The following is a 20255-nucleotide window of genomic DNA, read 5'->3' on the forward strand; positions in this document are numbered from 1 at the left end:
AAAACATGATAATAAATAATACTAAAAAATAGTACAACATTATTGTAATGTTAACGTATCCATTGTGCGTCACACCTCTGTGATTTGAAAAGCAATTGATTAGGGAAAGTTTTGTTTCTCTTTGTTAGTATCAACACCTTTACGCTATAATTATGTGAGGAAAAAGAGGTTTTGGGAGGCAACTCACCTTGTCGACAGGTCCACATCCTCTTGCTGATGCGGTGCCTCCAGGTATTCCTTTGATCGCATTTCAACCAAGCGGGAAACACAACGATCCATCTGGAAAGAGCTGTCGTCAGCATCCATGAGCATCTTGCCGCTCTCACGCTCAAACTCTGAGAGACTGTCAAAGCGCGCTGCCCCACCCTCGACATACCCCGCGGACTCTTCCTTTGGCGCTTGGAGCTGAGCAGGTTCCACCGCCGCGTAGATGACGAGTTTGCACTTATGCTCGTAGAGTGTGTCGACGAGAAGTAAAAAACGGTTCTTCACGTCGTTGTTCTCGTACGGGAATTGCGGCACACCGTTGATGAAAACAGTGTGAAAAGTCTTCGCGATAACATCGTAGTCTGCAGTCGACTTTTCACCACCACATAACTCATGAAAGTAGAAGTAGCAGACGCCGCCGCAAGCTTTCGGTACTACCACATCACGTCCAAACACTTCCAGTTTCCTCGGCTCTGCAGGCATCCCTTTACAAATTTCCAGGAAGAGCTTTTCAAACTTGGTTTCGTTTTCACTGTTCATGGGTGAAATGTACGAATCCGCCTGGTGGCCGAGCAGTCGGTGATCAACGTTGCTCTTCATATGGTAAGTAAAGCACTGCTTGTTTACCAGATCAATAAAAGGAAGAAAACCGCCACGGTTAAGCCCACCTTTGTACAGATCGCTGGGTGGTCGATTTGACGTAAAAATCACCACCAGACCTATTTTGTAGAAAGAGTGAAATAATCGCTTAAGTATCATGGCATGGGCAACATCGGAGACAGCAACCTCGTCAAAGCACAGTAGCTCAACGTCGCTAATCATCCGCTGCGCAACTTCATCGAAAAGGTTGATTTCAGCGTCTGGAGTGCGGCGGCGGTTGTCGCTGGTATTGTAGCTGACCATGTTCGTGCGATTCGCAGGATTCAGCATCTCCTCCTTTGACTTGAACCGAATTGAATTAGATGTTTTTTGCACATCAAGCATAAATTGATGAAAGTGAAGGCGCCGCTTGCGAATTTCCGGAGGCACGTTGTCGAACAGCAAATCCATCAGCATGGTTTTCCCGCAGCCCACGCCTCCCCAAACGTACAAGCCTTTCACGCGCGACAGTGGATGATATACAGCGTTTTCATCTTCGTTAAGCGCTTGCTCCACCTTCTTTTCTTGTTCGCGGCGCAGGAAAAAAGAAGGGACGAGACCCAGTCGGTTTGGAGGGCGCAATTCAACTTGCCTTTTTGGCACCGCGTTGCGCTTGTTGTCCTTGGCGTATTTTACCAGGTCGCCGTACAAGCGGTCAAACACAGGCAGAGCATTTACTTGGCTTTGATCGACTGTTATGTCGCCTTTCGCAACAAGCTGACGATAGGCCTCAGAGGGCCGCATTGCAAACAGTAGCGGTACTCTGCGAAGCATTGTGTGTAAACTAGTAATTCGAAAAAGAAAGAAAGAAAGAATGGAGTCACATATGAAATATTACCCTCAGAACAAATAAACTGTATGCCTACAATAATCTCATGAGAAGAGAAACTGGGTTTCTTCAGAACGAAATGAGAAAAAAAACGAATAGACAGAGATGTAGAAAATGGGGGAAAAATGTCAAGTTACAGAAAGTATGAGAAGTAATTGGGGTGATAGATTGTACAACACATCAGGAGAAAGTGCCGCAAAGAAAACGCAAAAGCGGACTAAGCAGTGGCAGGTTGAATGTTTCCGATTGCAATGATGGGCTTGCAAAGACACCTCATCAAATGCGCCGGCAACGATAACAACAAACTTGTACACCAAAAATTCAGTTACAATGTTTCAATTTAATTATATAGATACTGGCAAAGAAAAAAAAATACACATTCTATGACATGCTGTGAAAGCCGATACAGGTAACACTCAAAGTAGAAAGCAACAACAACAACAACAACAACAGAGAGGTGCAAGTTTCACATTCTGCTCAGCTGTAAGGGAACACTACAAAAGTAAACACACATTTTAGAGAAAAAGAACACAGAGAATGAGAATACATATACGTGCCGCTTTCTTGAAGTGTCTGCAGCTCCTATGAAAAGAAAACTTGATCCAGCTAATTCTTATGAGGAAGAATCGCTGCCTCTGCTGTGGTCCGAAGCATTCGCTACACGACGCGCAGCTTTAAGAAACACATCTCGTGTTATCTCTGCCATGTTCTCTGATTCATAAACGTCAAGGATTTGAGCAAGTGGGATTTCTGCGCTTAAGGCGGCAACGCTGATAGTGGCAGGGTCCGAGATCGCCGGTATTCTTTCTCCTTCTTTAGTGAAAATCTTAATGCCCTCTTGAGTTGCTTGATAGCGGCGGTGATCAATCCACGCCCTACGAGAATAGGCCTGTAAGAAGCATCGATTGTAGTGCTCTTGGAAACAGTGAGTCATCCATGATCCGTCGCTGGTCAGCCGGTCGTCGTAATACGTCTGTCGTTCTCTGCGATACTTCTCTGTATCAGAACGTATCTTCGCAGCGTGCCGAATAGCTCGCGCCTCTAGCAGATCTTCGTAGAATGTTCGACGCCTTTCAGTAAAGTCGTGGATTTCGTCTTGCGCACATTTCTCATAAAAGCAGGTGCACTGCACAACATAGCTTCGAATATCCTGATCGGTAATGTCATTTCCGCTCCCCGTTGCGTCGCCGAAATCACGAATGGAGTCTTCCAATTCCATCTCGTTGATTATGGCTTGCAGATTCATGTTCAGCTGCATCGAAAGGTTATCGTCGGCGGATTTTGCTTTCACCTGTTTCTTCGAGCGCGACTGATACGCAAGGAGAGCGTTGTAGTACTTTTCCACGTCTGCGTAAAGACGCACCTCGTATTCTGTCTCTCTTGCCTTGGTGAATTGGACAACATCATTGTTGAGTTCACGTTTGTACTTTTCAGACTCCATGCGCTGAATCTCCTCATGTACTTCCTTTTGCTCTTGCCGGAATTCCTCTGTTTCCTCGTCAAGACGCTGGGCATAATGAAGGCGTCGCTTTTCAACATACTTCTCCACTTCAATCTGCCGCTCCTGCAGCATCCGGCCTTCGTACGCTGTGTTCACTGACTCGAAGAAGGTGCCGGTGGCACGCAGGACGCCGTCAGCAGGGTCAGAGGCGTCTTTATGCGTACCAAAAAGAAAGGCCTGTTGTCCTGCTGAAACAGAATGGAGAATGTCCTTCAAGATTGTCTGCGGACGCACGTGAGTGGCGCTCTCGTCAGTCTTTCTATGCGGATCGGAAGTAGCAGAGGCGACTTGCGCTTCCTCTACTGTTTCGATCGCAGGAGCTGCCTCTGGATCGAATTTTGTTGCCCCATCTGGCTTTTCAACTTTTGATGGGCGTGCAAGCAAAACTTCGGTTGCTGACAGTACACGTGGTCCGCTACGGATGAGTGTTCGCAGCATGGTTACCGCTACACGACCCGAATGTAAGCCGGCAAAATGTAGGAGGTTCGAAGTGTTGAAGCTTGAAAGAGAAAGAGTAACTGAGCGAAGTGGTAGTGGAGACTATTTAATGGTCTGCGGAGAAAAACAGATGAAAAGATTCTTCGAGTCAGCAGACGGAAAAGTTGCTTTCATTTTGTGCGCAGTTAGCAACAGCGACAAGCTAGCTAATAACATCTCCTCTCTTCGCAAACGCGTGTGAGTGACGCTCTATTTTTGTTATCCTTTTCGCTCTTAAAGCTCAGTTTGCGACTGCATGATGCTGAATACCCAGTTACCTCGGCTGACTTTAAATACAGGCGAGGAATGCACGCACCACAGGCTAGTGAGTTGTGCATTAAATGTGGATTCAGTACCGAGGTTTTCAACTGATTTCCTTCGCCAGTATAGTTGACTGTCGTTTGTTCTTGTACTTTGATAGAGTTTTTCCAACGCCAGGGAGCATCGGTTTTCTGTGCCGTGGAATGCGCGACCAAAGAGAAGCGACTTTTCGATCCAAATGCGAGATGCGCAACCAACGAATATCAGTTGCCGCGCTGCCAAGATCCAGTGCGACGTCGGCGCTTTGAGAAACTCTTACGAATACTGCTGCTCCCCTCCCCCCTCCTTTTTTTTCCCTCAGTTTCTTCCTTCTTCGCCGAACGAAGACCAATACAACAGACCAGCGCCAAGTGCTTGAAAGAGTGCTGCTTTTGTAAAAAGCAAGGGAGGGGAGTATGCGCACTGCTCTTTTTCCTTGGCGCAAGCTCGCGTTGAGGTCACATCCTTTTTTGACACGTTGCTTTGCTTCTCAGCTTTGTCTTTGTCAGTGCACTGCTCGCATTTCATTTATCGTTACCTTTCCGGTAAAGCCGTGTTTCTTTTTAATGAAAGCAAGCTTAATCCGGCGGGTCTGGATCTTGGATACTGTCAGATGACCGACTTTTCTTCTTCCTCACTTCCACGCACGCTCTACGTTGACAATATTCGTAGAACGGTGCCTCAGATTGGGTAACTAAGGTTCCTCTCTCTTTCTTCGTTTTCTTTACTCACCACGATTCCCACGGAAAAAATGATAATAACGACGACGACAACGAAGCACACCCATCGGCTTTCGTTTCCCTGAATGACGAAGTATCGCTAAACCTTTTGTCAGCGGTTACGTTTCTCTACGAGACTCTTCTCGCGAATTCGCAGGATTGCACTATATTGCTGCGCAACAAGTCAAATTTACGTTTGGTGTGTAATTCTGGCCCGCCTCCATACACAAGGACGCAATTATTTTTTCCTTTCTTTACTTCAAAGTGTTCTCAATTCCTCATCTTCTTCTGTCTTTTTCTCTTTAATACTAAACAATGACGTTGTCTGTGATAGAAACTTGCGAAACGCCCTGAAAATGATGCGCCGTGGACTTATCTTCTTCCAGATGTACGGAGCACCCCATGCCCCGTATGGAATGAATCCTAGCTCCCAAGATCCTGCAGCTGGCGGTGGCAGCAGTCCGTCGACGCGGATGATGATGCAGCGGGTGCAGAAGCTGGTTCTCGATCCTACGTCGTTCATTGAGCGACCACCTCGCAATTCCATTTTGAACATTGTCCCGCAAGGTCACGAGTACGTTGTGGAGCGGTTGGGCCGCTACCACCGCACGCTGGATTCTGGATGGTGGGTTGTGATCCCGATTATAGACAAAATCCGCTACAACTACAATGTGAAAGAACAGGGTATCGAGATTCCGAATCAATCAGCGATCACGTCCGATAACGTGATGGTTGAAATCGATGGCGTGCTGTTTTTGAAAATTGTGGACTCTTCGAAGGCCAGCTACAATATCGAAAACCCGGTGTACAACTTAATCAACCTGGCGCAAACGACAATGCGCAGCGAAATTGGCCGAATGCCACTAGACAGTCTTTTTCGGGAACGCGCGAGTCTGAATCAAAACATTGTGGAAGTGCTCCGGCGTGAGGCCAACGAGTGGGGCATCGAATGCAAGCGTTACGAAATTAGAGACATTATTGTAAGCGAACTGGTGCGTCGTTCGATGGACTTGCAGGCGGAGGCAGAGCGAAAAAAGCGTAAGCTCGTTTTGGAAAGTGAAGGTGAGTCTACTGCGACAGTGAATCGGGCGAACGGCATGAAAGTTGCCCAGCAATACGTCGCAGATGCTGCCAAGTACACTACGGAGAGAAACGCTGAGGGTGAGGCGGCTGCGATTCGCATTAAGGCGGCCGCCGTCTCGGACAACATTTCTCTCGTGTCGGAGGCTATCGACAAGGCAAAGCACGGTACAGAAGCTATTTCGCTGCGTGTCGCAGAGAACTACATCGAAAAATTCGGCGAGTTGGCGAAGGAGTCCAATACAGTGGTTATGTCTCAACCAGTGAGCGACCCTGCGACATTTGCGACTCAGGCGTTGTCTGTCTTCAACACTGTAGCGACTTCTGCTGCAAAAGGCGCGTCAACGCCTGTCAAGTGAGGAACGTCTATTTAGAATGTGTTTGCGTTTTTTTTTCTTCCCGTCGGCACTCTGTTATTTACGACACGTTTTGGTATTACTCTCTGAACTTACATTTTCATTTTTCAGTTTTTTTTCTGGTACACATGTACCAAGGCGGTAACCTTTACAATAATTAAAGCAGTAAGCACGAAAAAGTAAATTATGCAGTATTCCCGCGAGCGTGCTTCCTTCGTCCCCCATCTCCGTTTCTTTTTGTAAACATAGGAGGATAAATGGTTTCCTCTTCGTGAGCATGTGAAATGCAAGGATCAGAAAAACTACTGCTGAAAGCAGTTTCGCTGTAGAAACCCTCGCCGATTTTCTTTTTTGAACCGCTTCGCATGTAAAACGGTAGCTTTCTCGTCGCGTTCGTTTGCCCTCAGCAAACTTAATTTTGGAGTTTCCTGCCACTTGTCGCATGCTATTGATCACTTTTTCTTTCTGGTGATCTTTTCGTTTTGACTCCCGATTTTCGGCACCGTAAACAACACTTAAACGCTTTTCCATTAGTGGGGAACTCATTTGAAAGGAGTTTTCTTTCTGATAACACAAATACGCACTCACAAAAAATTACCAAAAAAATATGCAGCGCAGCGTGATCAAACTCTCCGTGGGTCGTAGTGGCGCACTTGCCGCCTCTCTTCTTCTCCGCAGCGACGCTCAGCAGGTGCGCGCCGCTGATGCTGCGCAGCGCCATGAGGTAGAGGAGCAGGCTAAGAGCTTCCAGATGCACCCTATGGTGGATCATCCCCGCTCGTCTTTCGAGTACAAGAGCAGCGCGAAGGGTGCGGAGGTTGGTGCACGTAACGAGGCCGCCTTCATGAACTACGAACCTTTCAGGCCGAAGACTCTCACGGGACGTCTTGTGATGCCAGGCAACATTAACCTGCTCACCGTCTCACCTTTGTACTGCGTTCTCTTATGCGTTGCGTCCGCTACCTGGGGTGTGTTCTACTGGGATATGTACTGCCGTAAGAACTACGAGACTGTTCTTATTGCTAGGCCGAAGGGTCTGTAATAGTATCGTTCTTCATGGTTGTGAACGTTCATTTTCTTTTTTTCTCTGGACATTCCTGCTTTACGAAAAAGCGAAATGCACATTGTTTTCTTTTTTCTTAGTACTTAGGCTGTTCATTAGTTTCTTTCGTATTTTCATAGGCACAGCTTTTCATCTTGTTAGTCGTCACGTTAGGTATGCAATTATTGGTTTAGAGTTGCCGCAAAGCAGCAAGAAAAGGAAATTGTACTGAAAAGAGAAGCAAACGAACGAGACAACACACGGGCTTCTCTGTGATATTCCATTGCAGCAACTACAAGATGAATACTTCCGTTTTCTCTGAATGCCTTTTTTTGATATTGCTGCTTTCGAGCTGATCAATGCTGCGCATCACATGAACACTCATGGTTTTCTCAAGCGTATCGGAGGTACAGTATTTATTGGTGCCTCAATTACTTTTTTTTTTGCAATGTTTTGCTCTCACGTGTTAATGATCGCGGTCAAGTGATGAATCGTTGTTAATTGAAACGGTTTGCTGTGTTTCGCCCCTCAGTTTTTCTCAGTGTTTCCTCTCAATTCTTCATATTTTAAGCTTTCTTTTTTTCTCTTCATGAGTTCGATTTGCAATCAACAGCAAACTATGTCGACTAGCACAAACGTTGCGAGGGCGGAGCGACTTGCGGCCTTTCTCCGCTCGCCTGACATTCCTGCCTCATACTACAACAACACGGTCAGTGAAGACAAGCTGCTCACTCTGTCAAGACAGTACGAGACGTTCTATTGCAATTTTTTTCCTGACCGCAAACCACTGTTTTTATACTCTAACAATGAGTGCAGAAAACAAAAGATGATCTGCTCGTTTGTCCGCCCAACTTCTCTCATATTCGACAAACTCTTTGATTTGCAGGGGTGCTGCCAATTCGTAGCAGATTACATCCGTTACGAACCGCTTCACAGTCCGCTGCTTTACGAAGATGAGGACGACGACACGGTGGAGGGGCTGCCTTCGCAAGTCGTGTCTCCTGCAACCACCCTCAACTGGCAAACAGGTAACTGCATTGAAATGAGTCTCGTACTCACTTCTTTCCTCATCGGGGCTGGTTTTAACGCTTATGTTGTGATTGGCACGGCAGCACCCGCGGTGTGCCTCTGTGACCAAAGCGCTTCGTACTGGGAAGGCAGCCTTCCGGTCGAGGTCAATTCTGACGACGAGGTTGAGGACACCACACCCAAGGGTAATCCGTATATGGCACTCATTCTCGAAAATCCAGTGCTGCGGGCCCCCAACGACCCCGACCCAGAAGTGGAGCTTGCAGCAGTGAACGACCGAAACGCTGTATCGGCCCACGGCAGGAACTCGAATGCGGCGAATGCGGAGGGCAGCGCCATCAAACCGGTTCACTCGTGGGTTCTCGTGCTGCCTGGTGGGCGCAAGTCTGTCTCCGATCCGGTCTTTGTGGAGCCTTCCACTGGAAAGCTGATTCCGCTTGCCGCGGTGGACACAGTGTACACCTCTATCGAGACGCTCTTCAACCACGAGGAGTACTACGTGAACATGCGACCCAATGCTCTCGTGAGCTCGCTCGCGCTAAACCTGACGGACGGGAGTCAGTGGGAAAGTTTGTTTTCGCTGGTCGGCGCAGGTGAGGAGGAGTCGGATAGTATGACCAACACATATTCCACTGCGAGGCGAGCGTACACGAGCGAGCTGACGGCAACAATTGCCGCTATGGCGGCGACAACCGCGGCGGAGTCCGGCGACGCCACAAAGGGAAAACGTGTACGCATTCCCAACTTTTGGTCGAACGAGCTTATTATAAGCCAGCAACAGTACGAGACGCGCTTTCCCGAGGGCTTAAAGCAAATCAGATACGCCAACGCAATTGTCCGCCGCTACGCACCCTACTCTCAAAACGATTTGAGGGTGCAAGAGATTCTCGTGCCGGACGTCGAATACACCGGACTGGAAGAGGTCCACATTTTTTATGCCCACCGCGCCGACAAATTGCGCCGCCGCAGCGTCTACCCGTCTGCCGCGACGCCGCCCCGCCCCCAGACGGAGTCGTCATCCATCCTGGCTAGTCGCCCTGCCACGTATGCCTTCGACGCGGCAGGTGAGCCTCGCAAAATCGTTGAATGGTACGACAAGGGGCGAACACACGATACAGCGGTGGAAGGGTTGAGGGAACTGATCTACGAGCCCGGCAGGCAGCGCACCATGAAGTTTTATTGGCGGGCACGCAGCGACGGTCTGTGCTGTCGCACGGAGCTGCTCTACGACAGCAACAAGTTGCGCAAGGTGAAGGAGCTCTACAAGGGACGCAGAGACTTTTTGTGGTACCGCAGCTTCAGCTACGTCCGTCCCTCCACTGTGCGCGAATTAAGCCTCCACAACTTGGTTGTCCTCGGACCAGGAAATGTGTCGGCGATGCGCGACTACCCGCGTCTCGACCCGGCGCGCATCAGCCAGAAATTTTTGCGCAACGAGAGCGTCGCCGCGGACACGGATGTCGCAAAGATCACGTTTCTTCGCCCGTCGCCTGAGGGGAAAGGCGGGAATCCGCCTGCGGGCGAAATGTGGATTTTTTTCCACTCTTCTCCCGGCAGTCTCCTTCGGCCCTATCACATGTTTGCGAAGCCGGGCTCCTCGGTGGAGGAGTACATCGCCTCCTCCGCTGCACGGAAGCCGGTCGAGCCGCCAGTGAAGGTCGTGACGCTGCCCGGCGAGGCGGCACCCAGCGAGTTGGACCTGTACAACGAACGGAAATGGTTGAACGCTGTCGAAGCCACGTGCCTGATGGAGCAGCGCGCCAGGATGGATGAGTGCATGGATATCCTCAAGGCTATCGAGCAGGACCACACCAGCGTGCGGTCAGTGTTGAGTTCGTACGACACCCTGCGGAACCGGCCGAAGGAGACCGAGGCGGAGCGGGCGCGGAGGCTCGCCGAGGCCTTGCGGCGGGAGGAGTCGCGAAAGGACTACCTCGCGCCGTACATTGCGAAGTTGGAGATGCCACCTGATTTTGACGGCAACTACTTGACGATTCGCCTCTCCATTGAGCAGGCGAAGCAGGTGCGAGATGAGGCGCTGCACGAGCTGAAGGAGCGGCTGATTCAGCGCGGACACATCATGCAGAGTCGGATGGACCGGGAGAAGGAGGAGTTCAACAAGCGGCAGCAGCTCTACAAGAAGACCGTTGATGCCTCCGCCGTGGAGGGCGACAAGGACACGGAGGAGTTCGCGTTGTACTGCAAGGAGGCGACGTGGAAGATGAAGGTGCTGGACGAGCGGCTGTCGCAGCACATCGACCACGCAAGCGACAAGTACAATCAACTGGCGCAGCGCCTTGCTGATGACCCACGATTGGTGGCTCTCTACCACCCCGGGCACTGAGCTCTCTCTCTCACTCCGTGATCTCCTCATTTTTCTTCTTTTTTTTTCTCTCTCCCTATTTTGCTGCGAAGAGATAAGGGGAGGCGGAAAACAGCAAAACGCTTAGGACGACGGGCAACATCACTATCCCGAGGCGACGAGACCGTTTTGATGTCGAGCCAAGCAGACGCGGGCATTCAAGATCATCTGCTACCACGTTCCGCAAGATGAAAAGCTCCCTCTTTTTCTTTTTCTTCTCTTGTAAACTAGAGATCTAGCTCGTTATTATCTTTTTTTTTTTCTGCCAACCCTGATGTACATGGCGTTTAAATGCAAAGCGCTGACTGATGTTATGTAAGGATGATTGTTCTCCACGTTGCCGACCACCCGTGGCGTTAACGTGAGGCCGACAACAACCAAAAATACGTTGGAAAACAATGCATGGTACGTGTGTGCTAGGGAAGGAATGCCGGTGGAGAGAACGCAGAACAATCCTTTCGACCCACGTCGATTCACAGCTGCCACTGTCCATACCACGGAGGGAAGGTGGCGGGTTTCATGTTTCAAAATCTAAAAAGAAGTCGCGAAGATAAGCGGTGCTTTTACCGCTGACTTGCTGTTGATGCCGTGACTTTGGAAGTCGGCCCTTCGCCACACGCAAGTCACACGCATTTTCGTTTCGTGCATCTGATCGTTCGCTTTATTCGTGCTTTTCTTTACCCGCACGTTCATCTATCGTTTTCTCCTGCTCTTCTGCCCCCCCCCCCCCTTTCAGTTTCCTCTCTTCGAATTGACTTGTTTGGCGCAACCGAACTCCCTGTAATAATACTACTGCTACTAGACTGCGGTCCTACCAAAGGCCCACAACAGCGAAGGCGGTGTTGGCGTTATGAAGTACCTTGCGGCCTTCGCATCCTCTGCGAGCCTGGAGGGCTTTCGCCTCCCGGAGTTTATCTCCGTAGCCGCTGCACTGGACGTCCCTGTCACCCTACTCGACGACGACATTCCGTGGGTGGCGCACGGCGGTGACTCCTTCTGGTTTAGCGTGTTCGAGTCGGCGGCGACTCTCGACCAACTCAGCAAACTCGCGGCCCGCTGCATCCTGCTGCGGGGTATTTACCTTCTCTTCGAAACCGCACCCACGCTGGAGGACTTCTACGCGTGCCTGGACGCCCGCAGCGGGGCGGCGTCCTCTGGTGCCTCGGCCACCGCGGCGTCGTACCGCGCCTTCGCCGGTGAGTCACACGCGCCGCAGCTCAGCAGCTCCTCCGGCTACTGCTATCAGGTGGAGACGATCGGCAGGAAATACACGGACGAGGCGAAGCGGGCCGTGGTGGAGGCGGTGCTACGGCGGGTGCCGCTGCAGGGCAAGGTGGAGTGGCACAGCCCGCAGCGCCGCTTCTTTGTATTTCTTCAGCACGCCGTCGAGAGCGCGCTGGCGGGGGCGCAGGGGTGGGTGCCGAATGGGCCGCTGCTGCGTGTCTTTCATTGCTGCTTGTGTGTCGAGTCGGGTCGGAGGGCGCTGCTCGCCACGTACGACCTGAAGAAACGGCCGTACATCGGCACCACGTCGATGCCGCCGGAGGAGTCGATGGTGATGGCGAACATGTCGTGTGTGCGCCGCGGTCACCTCGTGTACGACCCCTTCTGCGGCACCGGCAGTCTGCTGGTGGCGGCGGCGCACTGCGGGGCGATGACCGTCGGCTCCGACGCCGACGGACGGGCGATGCGCGCGGGAACAGAAAAGGGCAAGACAAGTCCTCAGATGCAGCAGCAGCGGCGGCTGGCACTGGCCAACTACTCGCCGGCGCAGCTGGAGGGCCTGACGGAGGAGGAGCGCCTTCTGCCCAACATGTGGACGAACTTCAAGCTGTACGGCCTGCCGCCACCCGACCGTGCGCGCATGAACTTCTCTGCGTGGCCGCACACGTGGCACACCGCCGCTGCACCGGACACCGGCGCCATCTTCGACAGCGTCATCTCCGACCCCCCGTACGGTCTGCGCGAGCCGCGGAAAAAAGTGGAGATGAGCGCCACCGCCGCCGCCGCGGTGACGCTGTCCGCCTACGCGACGAGCGAGGTGGTGCTGGACCTCGTCCTGTTCGCCGCGGCGCACCTCGCCATGGGTGGCTACCTCACCTTCTGGCACCCCACCACGGACCACTACACCGACGACGAGCTGCCCGCGCACCCGTCCCTGCGCGTCCTCCACGACATCCCGCAGCGCGTCTCGCTCAAAATCGTGCGGCGGCTGATCGTGATGCGCAAGGTGGCACCGCTGCCGTCGCCGCCTCCGTCGCGGGAGTCCTGCGCCGCGAAGCGAGCGCCGGAGGACCTCCGCAAGCTCATGGATGCCACGGCACTACCAGACAACGCGGAGTACACGCACTACCGCGCCAGACGCGAGCGCAGGCGCCAAGCAGCGCAGCAGTTCCAGGCCTCTGCGCCGGCGAGCGAAGACGGCAGCAGCGGCGGCGGCGGCGTCGGGAATCGACGGGGGCGGAAGCAAAATCGCCTGGATGCGCAGGAGGAGGTTGTGGCGAACCGCCAGCGCAACATCGAAGTGCGGGAGGCGAAGCAGGCCGCCTCTCACCTCGCCAACGCCGCACACAAAGCGAGGACGGGCGACGCGTGAGCACCACTTCGGCTCTCCGGCGCCTCGAAGAGAAGCTGCTCATATATATATATATATATATATATATAGTTCCCTTCCCGTTCTCCAATTGCACAAAACGCTGGTGGGAGAGCGATCGACAACAACATAAGGAATGCATTAACCGTCGAGTAAAAGCGAAGCTGTTTAACATTGCAAGCGCACGCACACAGTAAAGTCGAAAAATAAGGAAGACCACAATGTGAGGTACGCGGCGACTGCCCAGCGTCCGATCGAAAGCCTTTCCGTTTTCCAAACCTGATGAATAGGTGAAAAGGAACTCTGCCTCACACGCTTCAGATCACATCAGTGCTGCAAAAAATCTTGTTTCTCACCTGTTTTGTTCTCTCTTCTAAACCAACCGCAACATCGTGTCGCGATGAGGCGTACCTGCTCTCTTCATTTTTTTATTTTAGACTGTCCATGCTCTTCTTCTTTTCACGCAATCGACTCCTTCTATCTCACTTCTTTTCTCTCTCTCGTCTTCGATACTCGTCTACTCCTGCTTCTTCCAAAAAGAAGCACTTTCGTAGCTCATCTAACTCGTCCACTGCTTCTTTGATTTTTTGTTTTCTTTCGTCTCTTCTCACCCAGGCTGTGCCTTCTGTGGCAACTCCGTTCTCCTCTCTCTGCTTTTCCCTTTTCCTTGTGTGGCGAACAACGAACGGGCAGAGGATTATTCCAAATAAAAAGATAACTACAAAATGGCGAACGTAGAAACCGATGCGGCCAACGGCCTCGCGAACTCCAACGACGCCCTCGTCGGGGCGGCCGTGCTGAGCGCCCCCGGTGGCAACGGCGACAACGAGCAGGAGAACGAAGATACCTGCCAGGTGCTCATCCCACCGAATGCTGATATGGGCGGTGACGAGGAGGAGGTGTGTGGTGTGTGCCTCGAGCCGCCCGCACCCGGCTGCTTCGTCGAGCTGTGGTGCTGCGGCAACATACTCTGCGTCGCCGATGCACAGCAGCTGGGCAAGTGTCCCTTCTGCCGGGAGGAGCCGTTGGTGTGGAACATCACCAAATAAGTGCGTTGGGTGTAGCGAGCTCTTAAGATGATGAAAAAAAAGATATTCTTCTTGGAGTGAGAAAGCGGTTCGTTGTTGCTTTGGTACAAGTCTTCTTTTGTATATGTTGCTTTTGGGTGATTGTTGCTTACAGCTGTATGAGGCCGTGCTGTCACGGTCGGGAAGAGAAAAAATCCTTCCTATATCTTTATCCTTCTTTTTCTCTTTGTCAACGAAATTGCCTTCTCCCACGACACCGCTTGTCATTGTTTTGCTTTTCCTTTTCGTTTTTTTTTTGGCCTTTTAAAAACAACCTTCTTCTTTAAGAAAAGGCCCTTTTCTTTAGCTCGACGAGTCAGGAGCAGCAGCCGAAACACCGCAGCAACTCTTGGTTGATGAAAGAAGTGTGAGAGATACACGCCACTACAGCCAACCGCGTACGTTGCTTCTTTTCTAGTGTGTGTGTGTGCCGCTGCGGGTGCGTGGAATGCTGCTCCGCTTTAGTTGATTTAATTGATGTGGAGCATTATTATATACCACAACAGCAAAAACAGGTTGTAGACGCTAAAGAGAAGCTTCAGTCGTGTCGTGTGGCATGCTACTCCAGAGGAATAGTCCCGTGGAAGGCGCCTCTACCCACCGCTCCTTCTGTTGTCCAGCGGGTCAAAGAAGAGGAAAGAGCAAGTTCGTGGGCGCACAACGTGTGACGACAACGCGTTGGGGTGTGCGCCGCCCGACGTGATGCTGCTGATCCTACAGTGCCCTTCGAATGGCTCGCCCATCGTAGTACCATTGTTGCTACACTTATGTGTGTGCTTTGCATCTCTCGCTTCCTAGCCATTCAATTCGCACGCCTCTCTTGGTTCGTCGACGGAGAACTTCTCACTTCTCTTTTTTTTTTGATTGGAATCTTTGACCGACCACGCTCCTGCTTCTGCGTTCGACGCGGGGAAGCGACACGTTCAAAAGGTATCGGAGACCACATTGCCAAACTCGCGCAGCGCACCCAAACCGAGGTCAAGGAGAGACGTCCGACTTCCTTCCGCAGCAGCGTTCATTACTCAAGCGGCTTCAAAACCAAACAACAGCAGAAAGGTACAGCCCCCTCAAGATGGTTGTTATCAAAGGCGGGGGACAGACCTATGCGGTGGGCATGGGCCGCCAAATGGAGTGGGAAGACGTCCCCGAGTCTTTTAAGAAGAAGTGCGACGAGCAGAAGGAGATCGAGAAGTGCGTTGACATGCGCGCCAAGGCGCAGCAGTGCATCAGTGATAAAGGATTTTGGGACGCCGAGTGCGTCGGCCTCACTGAGGAGTTTCATCTTTGCCAGGCCAACGAGCTGACCCGATTGGAGCTCTCGCATCAAAAGAAGAAGAAGTGATCTGCTCGCCTTTGCGGGTAGCCGTGGTGGCGTGGATACCCCGTTTGGATTTTACTTTCTTGGTTTCGCTTTCTCCGTTGATCCGTTATGTGCGCAGTCTCTTCGGCTGCACGACTTCTTTGCATTTTATTCGCAAACGTAAGAGGTGAAATTGGCCTTTCAATCCAGTTTTGGTGAAGCACCGTGATGCTGGTATCGATGCGAGCTCAACCGTCTTGGTACAATGCACGTGCATGTATTAATCTTTAAAGTGGCTTCTAGTAGACCCCCTCCTCCCCCTCTTTACTCAACGACCGAGCTACTCCCTGTTCTATCCCTTCCTCTCCCTGTTATTCTGTGCGTGTGCGTTCAGCTTACGACTACTGTCCAAGCAGTGCTGTTACGAAGCCATTGAGCGGGTGAGTGAGAGTGTACGTGTACGTCCAGCGCAGCGCACGAAGAACTTCCTCTCCTGCGCTTCTTTCGACGCGCTGCCCCACGTCCATTCATTCCACCTTTGCGTTTGTTGATTAAGAAAGTTTTTTCCCACCCGTATAGGCCTCCGAGACCCCCCACCCCTTCCTAGAGCTGTAAAGGCAGGTGCTTGTTAGTATTAGTAGTAGTGAGAGGGAGCAGACGAACACACGTCGTGTAGAGACGCCGCGGCCGGCAACGATTGTGTCGCCTTTAGACGGTTGCGGGTGCATTTCATTGGGAAACTCTTCTTGCTCCCCCCCTCTCCGTTCCAAGAAACGAGAGACAATCTGTATTACCTTCTGTCGTGTTGCTCTTGAATCTATAGTGTATATCGACCTTATCGCTTTCCATTTTTTTTTTTTAACTCCCTCCCCCATCTACCATGCGCAAGGGGTTTCTTCGCTCGTCGGCCATGCTGCTGGAGCGCGTGCATGGCAACCTCAAGGACCAAGACCGCATCTTCACGAACCTGTACGATGACTTTGGCACCGACATCGGTGCGGCGGAACGCCGCGGTGACTGGTACCGCACCAAGGACCTACTGCTGAAGGGGCACGACTGGGTGATCAACGAGATCAAGGCGAGCGGTCTGCGCGGCCGCGGCGGCGCCGGTTTCCCTTCTGGGCTGAAGTGGTCCTTCATGCCCAAGAAGAAGCCCGACAACCGCCCGAGCTACATCGTCGTGAACTGCGATGAGTCGGAGCCTGGCACGTGCAAGGACCGAGAGATCATGCGCCACGAGCCGCACAAGCTGGTCGAGGGCTCCCTCGTCGCCGGCTTTGCGATGCGGGCCCGCTACGGCTACATTTACATCCGCGGCGAGTTCTACAACGAGTGGCGCGCGGTGGAGAAGGCGATTCACGAGGCCTATCAGAAAGGCTACCTCGGCAAGAACGCGTGCGGCAGCGGGTGGGACTTCGATCTCTACACCTACCGCGGCGCCGGCGCCTACATCTGCGGCGAGGAGACGGCGATGATTTCTAGCATCGAGGGCGGCCCGGGCAAGCCGCGCCTGAAGCCGCCGTTCCCCGCCAACATCGGTCTCTACAGCTGCCCGACCACCGTCACGAACTGCGAGACCGTCTCCGTGTCGCCGACAATCCTGCGCCGCGGCCCGCAGTGGTTCTTGCAGTTCGGCCGCAAAGGCAACGCCGGCACGAAGCTGTACTCCTTCTCCGGCCACGTGAACCGCCCATGCACGGTGGAGGAGGAGATGAGTATGCCGCTGCGCGAGCTGATTGAGCGCCACGCCGGCGGCGTTCGTGGTGGGTGGGACAACCTGCTGTGCGTCATCCCGGGCGGCTCGTCGTGCCCGCTGATCCCGAAGCACATCTGCGATGACGTGATCATGGACTACGATGCGCTGAAGGCGGCACAGACGGGGCTGGGCACGGCGGCCGTCATCGTGATGGACAAGTCGACCGACGTGATCAACGCGATTGAGCGTCTTTCGCAGTTCTACATGCACGAGTCGTGCGGGCAGTGCACGCCGTGCCGCGAGGGCAGCCCGTGGCTGGACAAGATGATGAAGCGCTTCGTCAACGGCAACGCCAAGAAGGAGGAGATCTACACCATATGGGACGTCTCGAAGCAGATGGAGGGGCGGTCCATCTGTGCGCTCGGCACCGCCGCAGCATGGCCGGTGCAGGGCCTCATCCGTCACTTCCAGCCGCTCATGGAGGAGCGGATCGAGAAGTACTGGGAGGCCAACCCGCACTGGGGACAAGCTGGCTCGCCGTGGCGCCGCTGGAAGACGCACCGCTACTACACCATGCAGAAGGGCGATCGCCTCAACTGGGACGGTAAGATCGTGCGCAACTGGAACTGACGCACCCCTCTTACTGCGTGGCGCACCGATGCTGCGGTGCGCGCGCCATCATGGCGCTGCGTGCATTCAGCGTGCTCTGTCGTGCCGTTTCTTTTTTTCTTTCTCCCCTTTACTGTTATATGCATCGCATCAACGTCTGCCACACGCTCGATGGAGACGGCAGAGGGACAGTGTTTGCGTCAGTGAGGGTGTGGTAGACTTTAACGAAGTAGGGTTAGCATTACACTAGTTAGCTCATCTAGGAATGACACGCGTCTTTTCTTCTTCTTTAGAGACGCTGGTCACGTATTCATTTCTTGTTGCCGTTTGCGCGTTTACTGCTGCCTGGCGTCGGTGTGGGGCTTCGCTTTCCTGGAGCCGTCTTTTGCTTTTATCTCCTCGCTTTCTTGTCTTTGCGGCGCGAAGCTCCTGTGGGGCAATTCTCAAGAGTGTTTCAAATATCTGTGTTTTTCTGCTCTTCTCCATCTGGGGCCTCCGAGGCGGCTGGGCGATGGCGCTGCAGTTTAGCCGTGCCCAGCGACGCCGCGGCCGTCGTGGAAAATGCGTGGTGGGCGGCGCCTACGCTGCCTATGCGGTGAACGTGGAAGACGCAGCGAAGTTCGTTTCCGCAGCCCATATCCAAAGGGGACACCAACGTGACTGTTGCGACTGTGGTTTAAATGAGATGTGCTGGGGCACGGGGCTGCGGCCGTCGCCGGCCACCCATATGCTCCCCCCCTCCCTCTCCTCCCTCCCCCCTCTCTCTTTCGTTTCTCGTCTGTTTGCCTTGGCACGCGTATTCCTCATTCCAGAACGCCATTCTAATTTATCGAACATTACTACTACTCTTCGCCTTCCTCCTCCATTTGTTGCCTTTGCAGTTCTTATAGTTCTCTTCAAAACAAAATCCTCTACCCTTCTCAATCCACTACGCAACTTAGCGCCTTTCGCTTTTGCCGCTTCCGCAGTATCGTATTTTGTTTCTTTCTTTCCTTTTGGGGTAAACATACACACCCAAAGGTATACACCTACCGATCCACCGACACGCCACCCCTTCCCAACTCCTACACAGATGCCCGTTGCAGCGAAGCACCCCGGCAAGGTTTTTGTCAAGGCGAGCGCGGTGAAGGACTATCTGGGCGACTACCGCATCTTTGACTGCCGCTACAATTTGGCGGTGAAGGATCATGGCACGGTGGAGTTTGCCAAAGCACACGTGCAGGGTGCGACGCGCGTCGACGTCGACGAGGACCTGTCGGCAATAACCAAAAGCAGCACCGCCCGGCATCCCCTGCCGCCCTGCGAGAAGTTCATCTCGTGGTGCAAGGCGAACGGAATCAGCGACAAAAAACCGGTGCTGTGCTACGACGACGAATGCGGGGCGATGGGGGCCTGCCGCCTGTGGTGGATGCTCGACGCGCTCGGGGTGGAGACGTACGTCGTGGACGGCGGCGCGCAGGCCTGCAAGGCGGCCGGGATCGCGATGGAGTCGGGAGAGCCGCCGGCGCCGCCACCGCCCACCTCGGAGTGGCCCTTCAGGACGGCCTACGCGCATCACTACGTGGTGGGCGAGATTCCGCCGAACGCCGTCATCACCGACGCGCGGGTGCCGCAGCGCTTCAACTCCACGGTGCGGCCCTACGCGGCGGACCCCTTGCCCGGCCACATCGAGGGCGCGGTGAACCTCCCGTACAACATGCACCTCGTCCAGCCCGACGGCTACCCAGTGCTGCGTGAGGAGAGTGAGCTGCGCGAAAACATCCTCGACGCGCTGCGCGGCAGCATCGGCAGCGACACGGCGGGTCTGTCGAAGTGCGTCTTCTCGTGCGGCAGCGGCCTCAGTGCGTGCATCAACATCGCCCTGGTCCAGCAGCTCGGACTGGGCCACCCCTACCTGTACTGCGGCTCCTGGTCGGAGTACTGCGGCCTCTTCCGCTTTCCGATGCTGCGGAGCATCGTCAATGACTATGGCATGTACATTCAGTTGCACACCCCCAGCCTTGGCGACAACCCGAAGGCCGACGCAGCGGTTCACACCATCGAGGTAGACGGCACACCGAGTAAGAGCCTCGATGCGGAACTGACGAGTGCCTTGGCGCACCTCCACGCCGGCGAGAAAGGCACGGTGTACTTCAAAAGCGGACGCGTCGCCACCATCGAGGTGATCAAGACCGCGTGAAAAGAGAAAAGAAAAAAAGAATCAGCAGAACAAGGAAAGACCGCTGCACTAGTCTCGTGACGATGGGCCGTTACACTTATTGTAATCTTCTTTCACTCCGGTACGAAGACCGCTGCGAAAGTTTTTCACTTGAATACAGCTCAACAGTCACTTCAACTGGTTGGCCGACTCGTCAACGCTTGATGTTTGCTTTTTCAGTGTCTTTTATGTTCTCAGGCAGCAGTACAGTCGCTCAACAAATATATCTCACCTCACCAGCGCGGTGACGTT

The 20255-nt window shown here is 53.2% G+C and overlaps 10 protein-coding genes across 24 annotated transcripts; 8 read left to right on the plus strand and 2 right to left on the minus strand.

Moving 5' to 3' along the window:
- Window positions 1-183: 183 nt before the first annotated feature.
- On the minus strand, window positions 184-1743 carry ABB37_09936 (putative mitochondrial ATPase; the record flags this gene model as incomplete). Of its 2 annotated transcripts, none has more annotated exons than XM_015809619.1 (1): window positions 184-1743. In XM_015809619.1, the coding sequence occupies exon 1, from the start codon at window positions 1588-1590 to the stop codon at window positions 184-186; it is 1407 nt and encodes a 468-aa protein (XP_015651829.1). In that variant the 5' UTR covers window positions 1591-1743. The 2 variants fall into 2 exon arrangements, with proteins under 2 accessions (XP_015651829.1, XP_015651828.1); XM_015809618.1 differs by having other exon boundaries at window positions 184-1735.
- A 545-nt stretch (window positions 1744-2288) lies between these two features.
- ABB37_09937 (hypothetical protein) lies at window positions 2289-3756 on the minus strand (the record flags this gene model as incomplete). 5 transcript variants are annotated; one of them, XM_015809624.1, is made up of 1 exon in its annotated part: window positions 2289-3756. In XM_015809624.1, the coding sequence occupies exon 1, from the start codon at window positions 3612-3614 to the stop codon at window positions 2289-2291; it is 1326 nt and encodes a 441-aa protein (XP_015651834.1). In that variant the 5' UTR covers window positions 3615-3756. The 5 variants fall into 5 exon arrangements, with proteins under 5 accessions (XP_015651834.1, XP_015651833.1, XP_015651832.1 ...); XM_015809623.1 differs by having other exon boundaries at window positions 2289-3729; XM_015809622.1 differs by having other exon boundaries at window positions 2289-3717.
- A 1248-nt stretch (window positions 3757-5004) lies between these two features.
- On the plus strand, window positions 5005-6111 carry ABB37_09938 (putative mitochondrial stomatin-like protein; the record flags this gene model as incomplete). The annotated part of the gene is made up of 1 exon (XM_015809625.1): window positions 5005-6111. Exon 1 carries the CDS (start codon window positions 5029-5031, stop codon window positions 6109-6111), a length of 1083 nt encoding a protein of 360 aa, XP_015651835.1. The 5' UTR covers window positions 5005-5028.
- A 529-nt stretch (window positions 6112-6640) lies between these two features.
- ABB37_09939 (putative mitochondrial hypothetical protein) lies at window positions 6641-7150 on the plus strand (the record flags this gene model as incomplete). 2 transcript variants are annotated; one of them, XM_015809626.1, is made up of 1 exon in its annotated part: window positions 6641-7150. In XM_015809626.1, the coding sequence occupies exon 1, from the start codon at window positions 6716-6718 to the stop codon at window positions 7148-7150; it is 435 nt and encodes a 144-aa protein (XP_015651836.1). In that variant the 5' UTR covers window positions 6641-6715. The 2 variants fall into 2 exon arrangements, with proteins under 2 accessions (XP_015651836.1, XP_015651837.1); XM_015809627.1 differs by having other exon boundaries at window positions 6660-7150.
- A 569-nt stretch (window positions 7151-7719) lies between these two features.
- On the plus strand, window positions 7720-10523 carry ABB37_09940 (hypothetical protein; the record flags this gene model as incomplete). 2 transcript variants are annotated; one of them, XM_015809628.1, is made up of 1 exon in its annotated part: window positions 7720-10523. In XM_015809628.1, exon 1 carries the CDS (start codon window positions 7770-7772, stop codon window positions 10521-10523), a length of 2754 nt encoding a protein of 917 aa, XP_015651838.1. In that variant the 5' UTR covers window positions 7720-7769. The 2 variants fall into 2 exon arrangements, with proteins under 2 accessions (XP_015651838.1, XP_015651839.1); XM_015809629.1 differs by having other exon boundaries at window positions 7762-10523.
- A 752-nt stretch (window positions 10524-11275) lies between these two features.
- Window positions 11276-13137, plus strand: ABB37_09941 (methyltransferase-like protein; the record flags this gene model as incomplete). Its single annotated transcript, XM_015809630.1, has 1 exon — window positions 11276-13137. The coding sequence occupies exon 1, from the start codon at window positions 11392-11394 to the stop codon at window positions 13135-13137; it is 1746 nt and encodes a 581-aa protein (XP_015651840.1). The 5' UTR covers window positions 11276-11391.
- A 535-nt stretch (window positions 13138-13672) lies between these two features.
- Window positions 13673-14183, plus strand: ABB37_09942 (hypothetical protein; the record flags this gene model as incomplete). 2 transcript variants are annotated; one of them, XM_015809631.1, is made up of 1 exon in its annotated part: window positions 13673-14183. In XM_015809631.1, the coding sequence occupies exon 1, from the start codon at window positions 13860-13862 to the stop codon at window positions 14181-14183; it is 324 nt and encodes a 107-aa protein (XP_015651841.1). In that variant the 5' UTR covers window positions 13673-13859. The 2 variants fall into 2 exon arrangements, with proteins under 2 accessions (XP_015651841.1, XP_015651842.1); XM_015809632.1 differs by having other exon boundaries at window positions 13676-14183.
- An 814-nt stretch (window positions 14184-14997) lies between these two features.
- On the plus strand, window positions 14998-15543 carry ABB37_09943 (hypothetical protein; the record flags this gene model as incomplete). Of its 4 annotated transcripts, none has more annotated exons than XM_015809633.1 (1): window positions 14998-15543. In XM_015809633.1, the coding sequence occupies exon 1, from the start codon at window positions 15274-15276 to the stop codon at window positions 15541-15543; it is 270 nt and encodes an 89-aa protein (XP_015651843.1). In that variant the 5' UTR covers window positions 14998-15273. The 4 variants fall into 4 exon arrangements, with proteins under 4 accessions (XP_015651843.1, XP_015651844.1, XP_015651845.1 ...); XM_015809634.1 differs by having other exon boundaries at window positions 15037-15543; XM_015809635.1 differs by having other exon boundaries at window positions 15115-15543.
- Window positions 15544-15893: 350 nt separating this feature from the next.
- ABB37_09944 (putative NADH-ubiquinone oxidoreductase mitochondrial) lies at window positions 15894-17827 on the plus strand (the record flags this gene model as incomplete). 2 transcript variants are annotated; one of them, XM_015809637.1, is made up of 1 exon in its annotated part: window positions 15894-17827. In XM_015809637.1, the coding sequence occupies exon 1, from the start codon at window positions 16382-16384 to the stop codon at window positions 17825-17827; it is 1446 nt and encodes a 481-aa protein (XP_015651847.1). In that variant the 5' UTR covers window positions 15894-16381. The 2 variants fall into 2 exon arrangements, with proteins under 2 accessions (XP_015651847.1, XP_015651848.1); XM_015809638.1 differs by having other exon boundaries at window positions 15913-17827.
- A 789-nt stretch (window positions 17828-18616) lies between these two features.
- ABB37_09945 (3-mercaptopyruvate sulfurtransferase (MST)) lies at window positions 18617-19985 on the plus strand (the record flags this gene model as incomplete). Of its 3 annotated transcripts, none has more annotated exons than XM_015809639.1 (1): window positions 18617-19985. In XM_015809639.1, the coding sequence occupies exon 1, from the start codon at window positions 18879-18881 to the stop codon at window positions 19983-19985; it is 1107 nt and encodes a 368-aa protein (XP_015651849.1). In that variant the 5' UTR covers window positions 18617-18878. The 3 variants fall into 3 exon arrangements, with proteins under 3 accessions (XP_015651849.1, XP_015651850.1, XP_015651851.1); XM_015809640.1 differs by having other exon boundaries at window positions 18686-19985; XM_015809641.1 differs by having other exon boundaries at window positions 18695-19985.
- Between the last annotated feature and the right edge of the window lie 270 nt (window positions 19986-20255).

Source organism: Leptomonas pyrrhocoris (assembly GCF_001293395.1).
Source record: "Leptomonas pyrrhocoris isolate H10 chromosome Unknown, whole genome shotgun sequence".
Lineage (NCBI taxonomy): Eukaryota > Euglenozoa > Kinetoplastea > Trypanosomatida > Trypanosomatidae > Leptomonas > Leptomonas pyrrhocoris.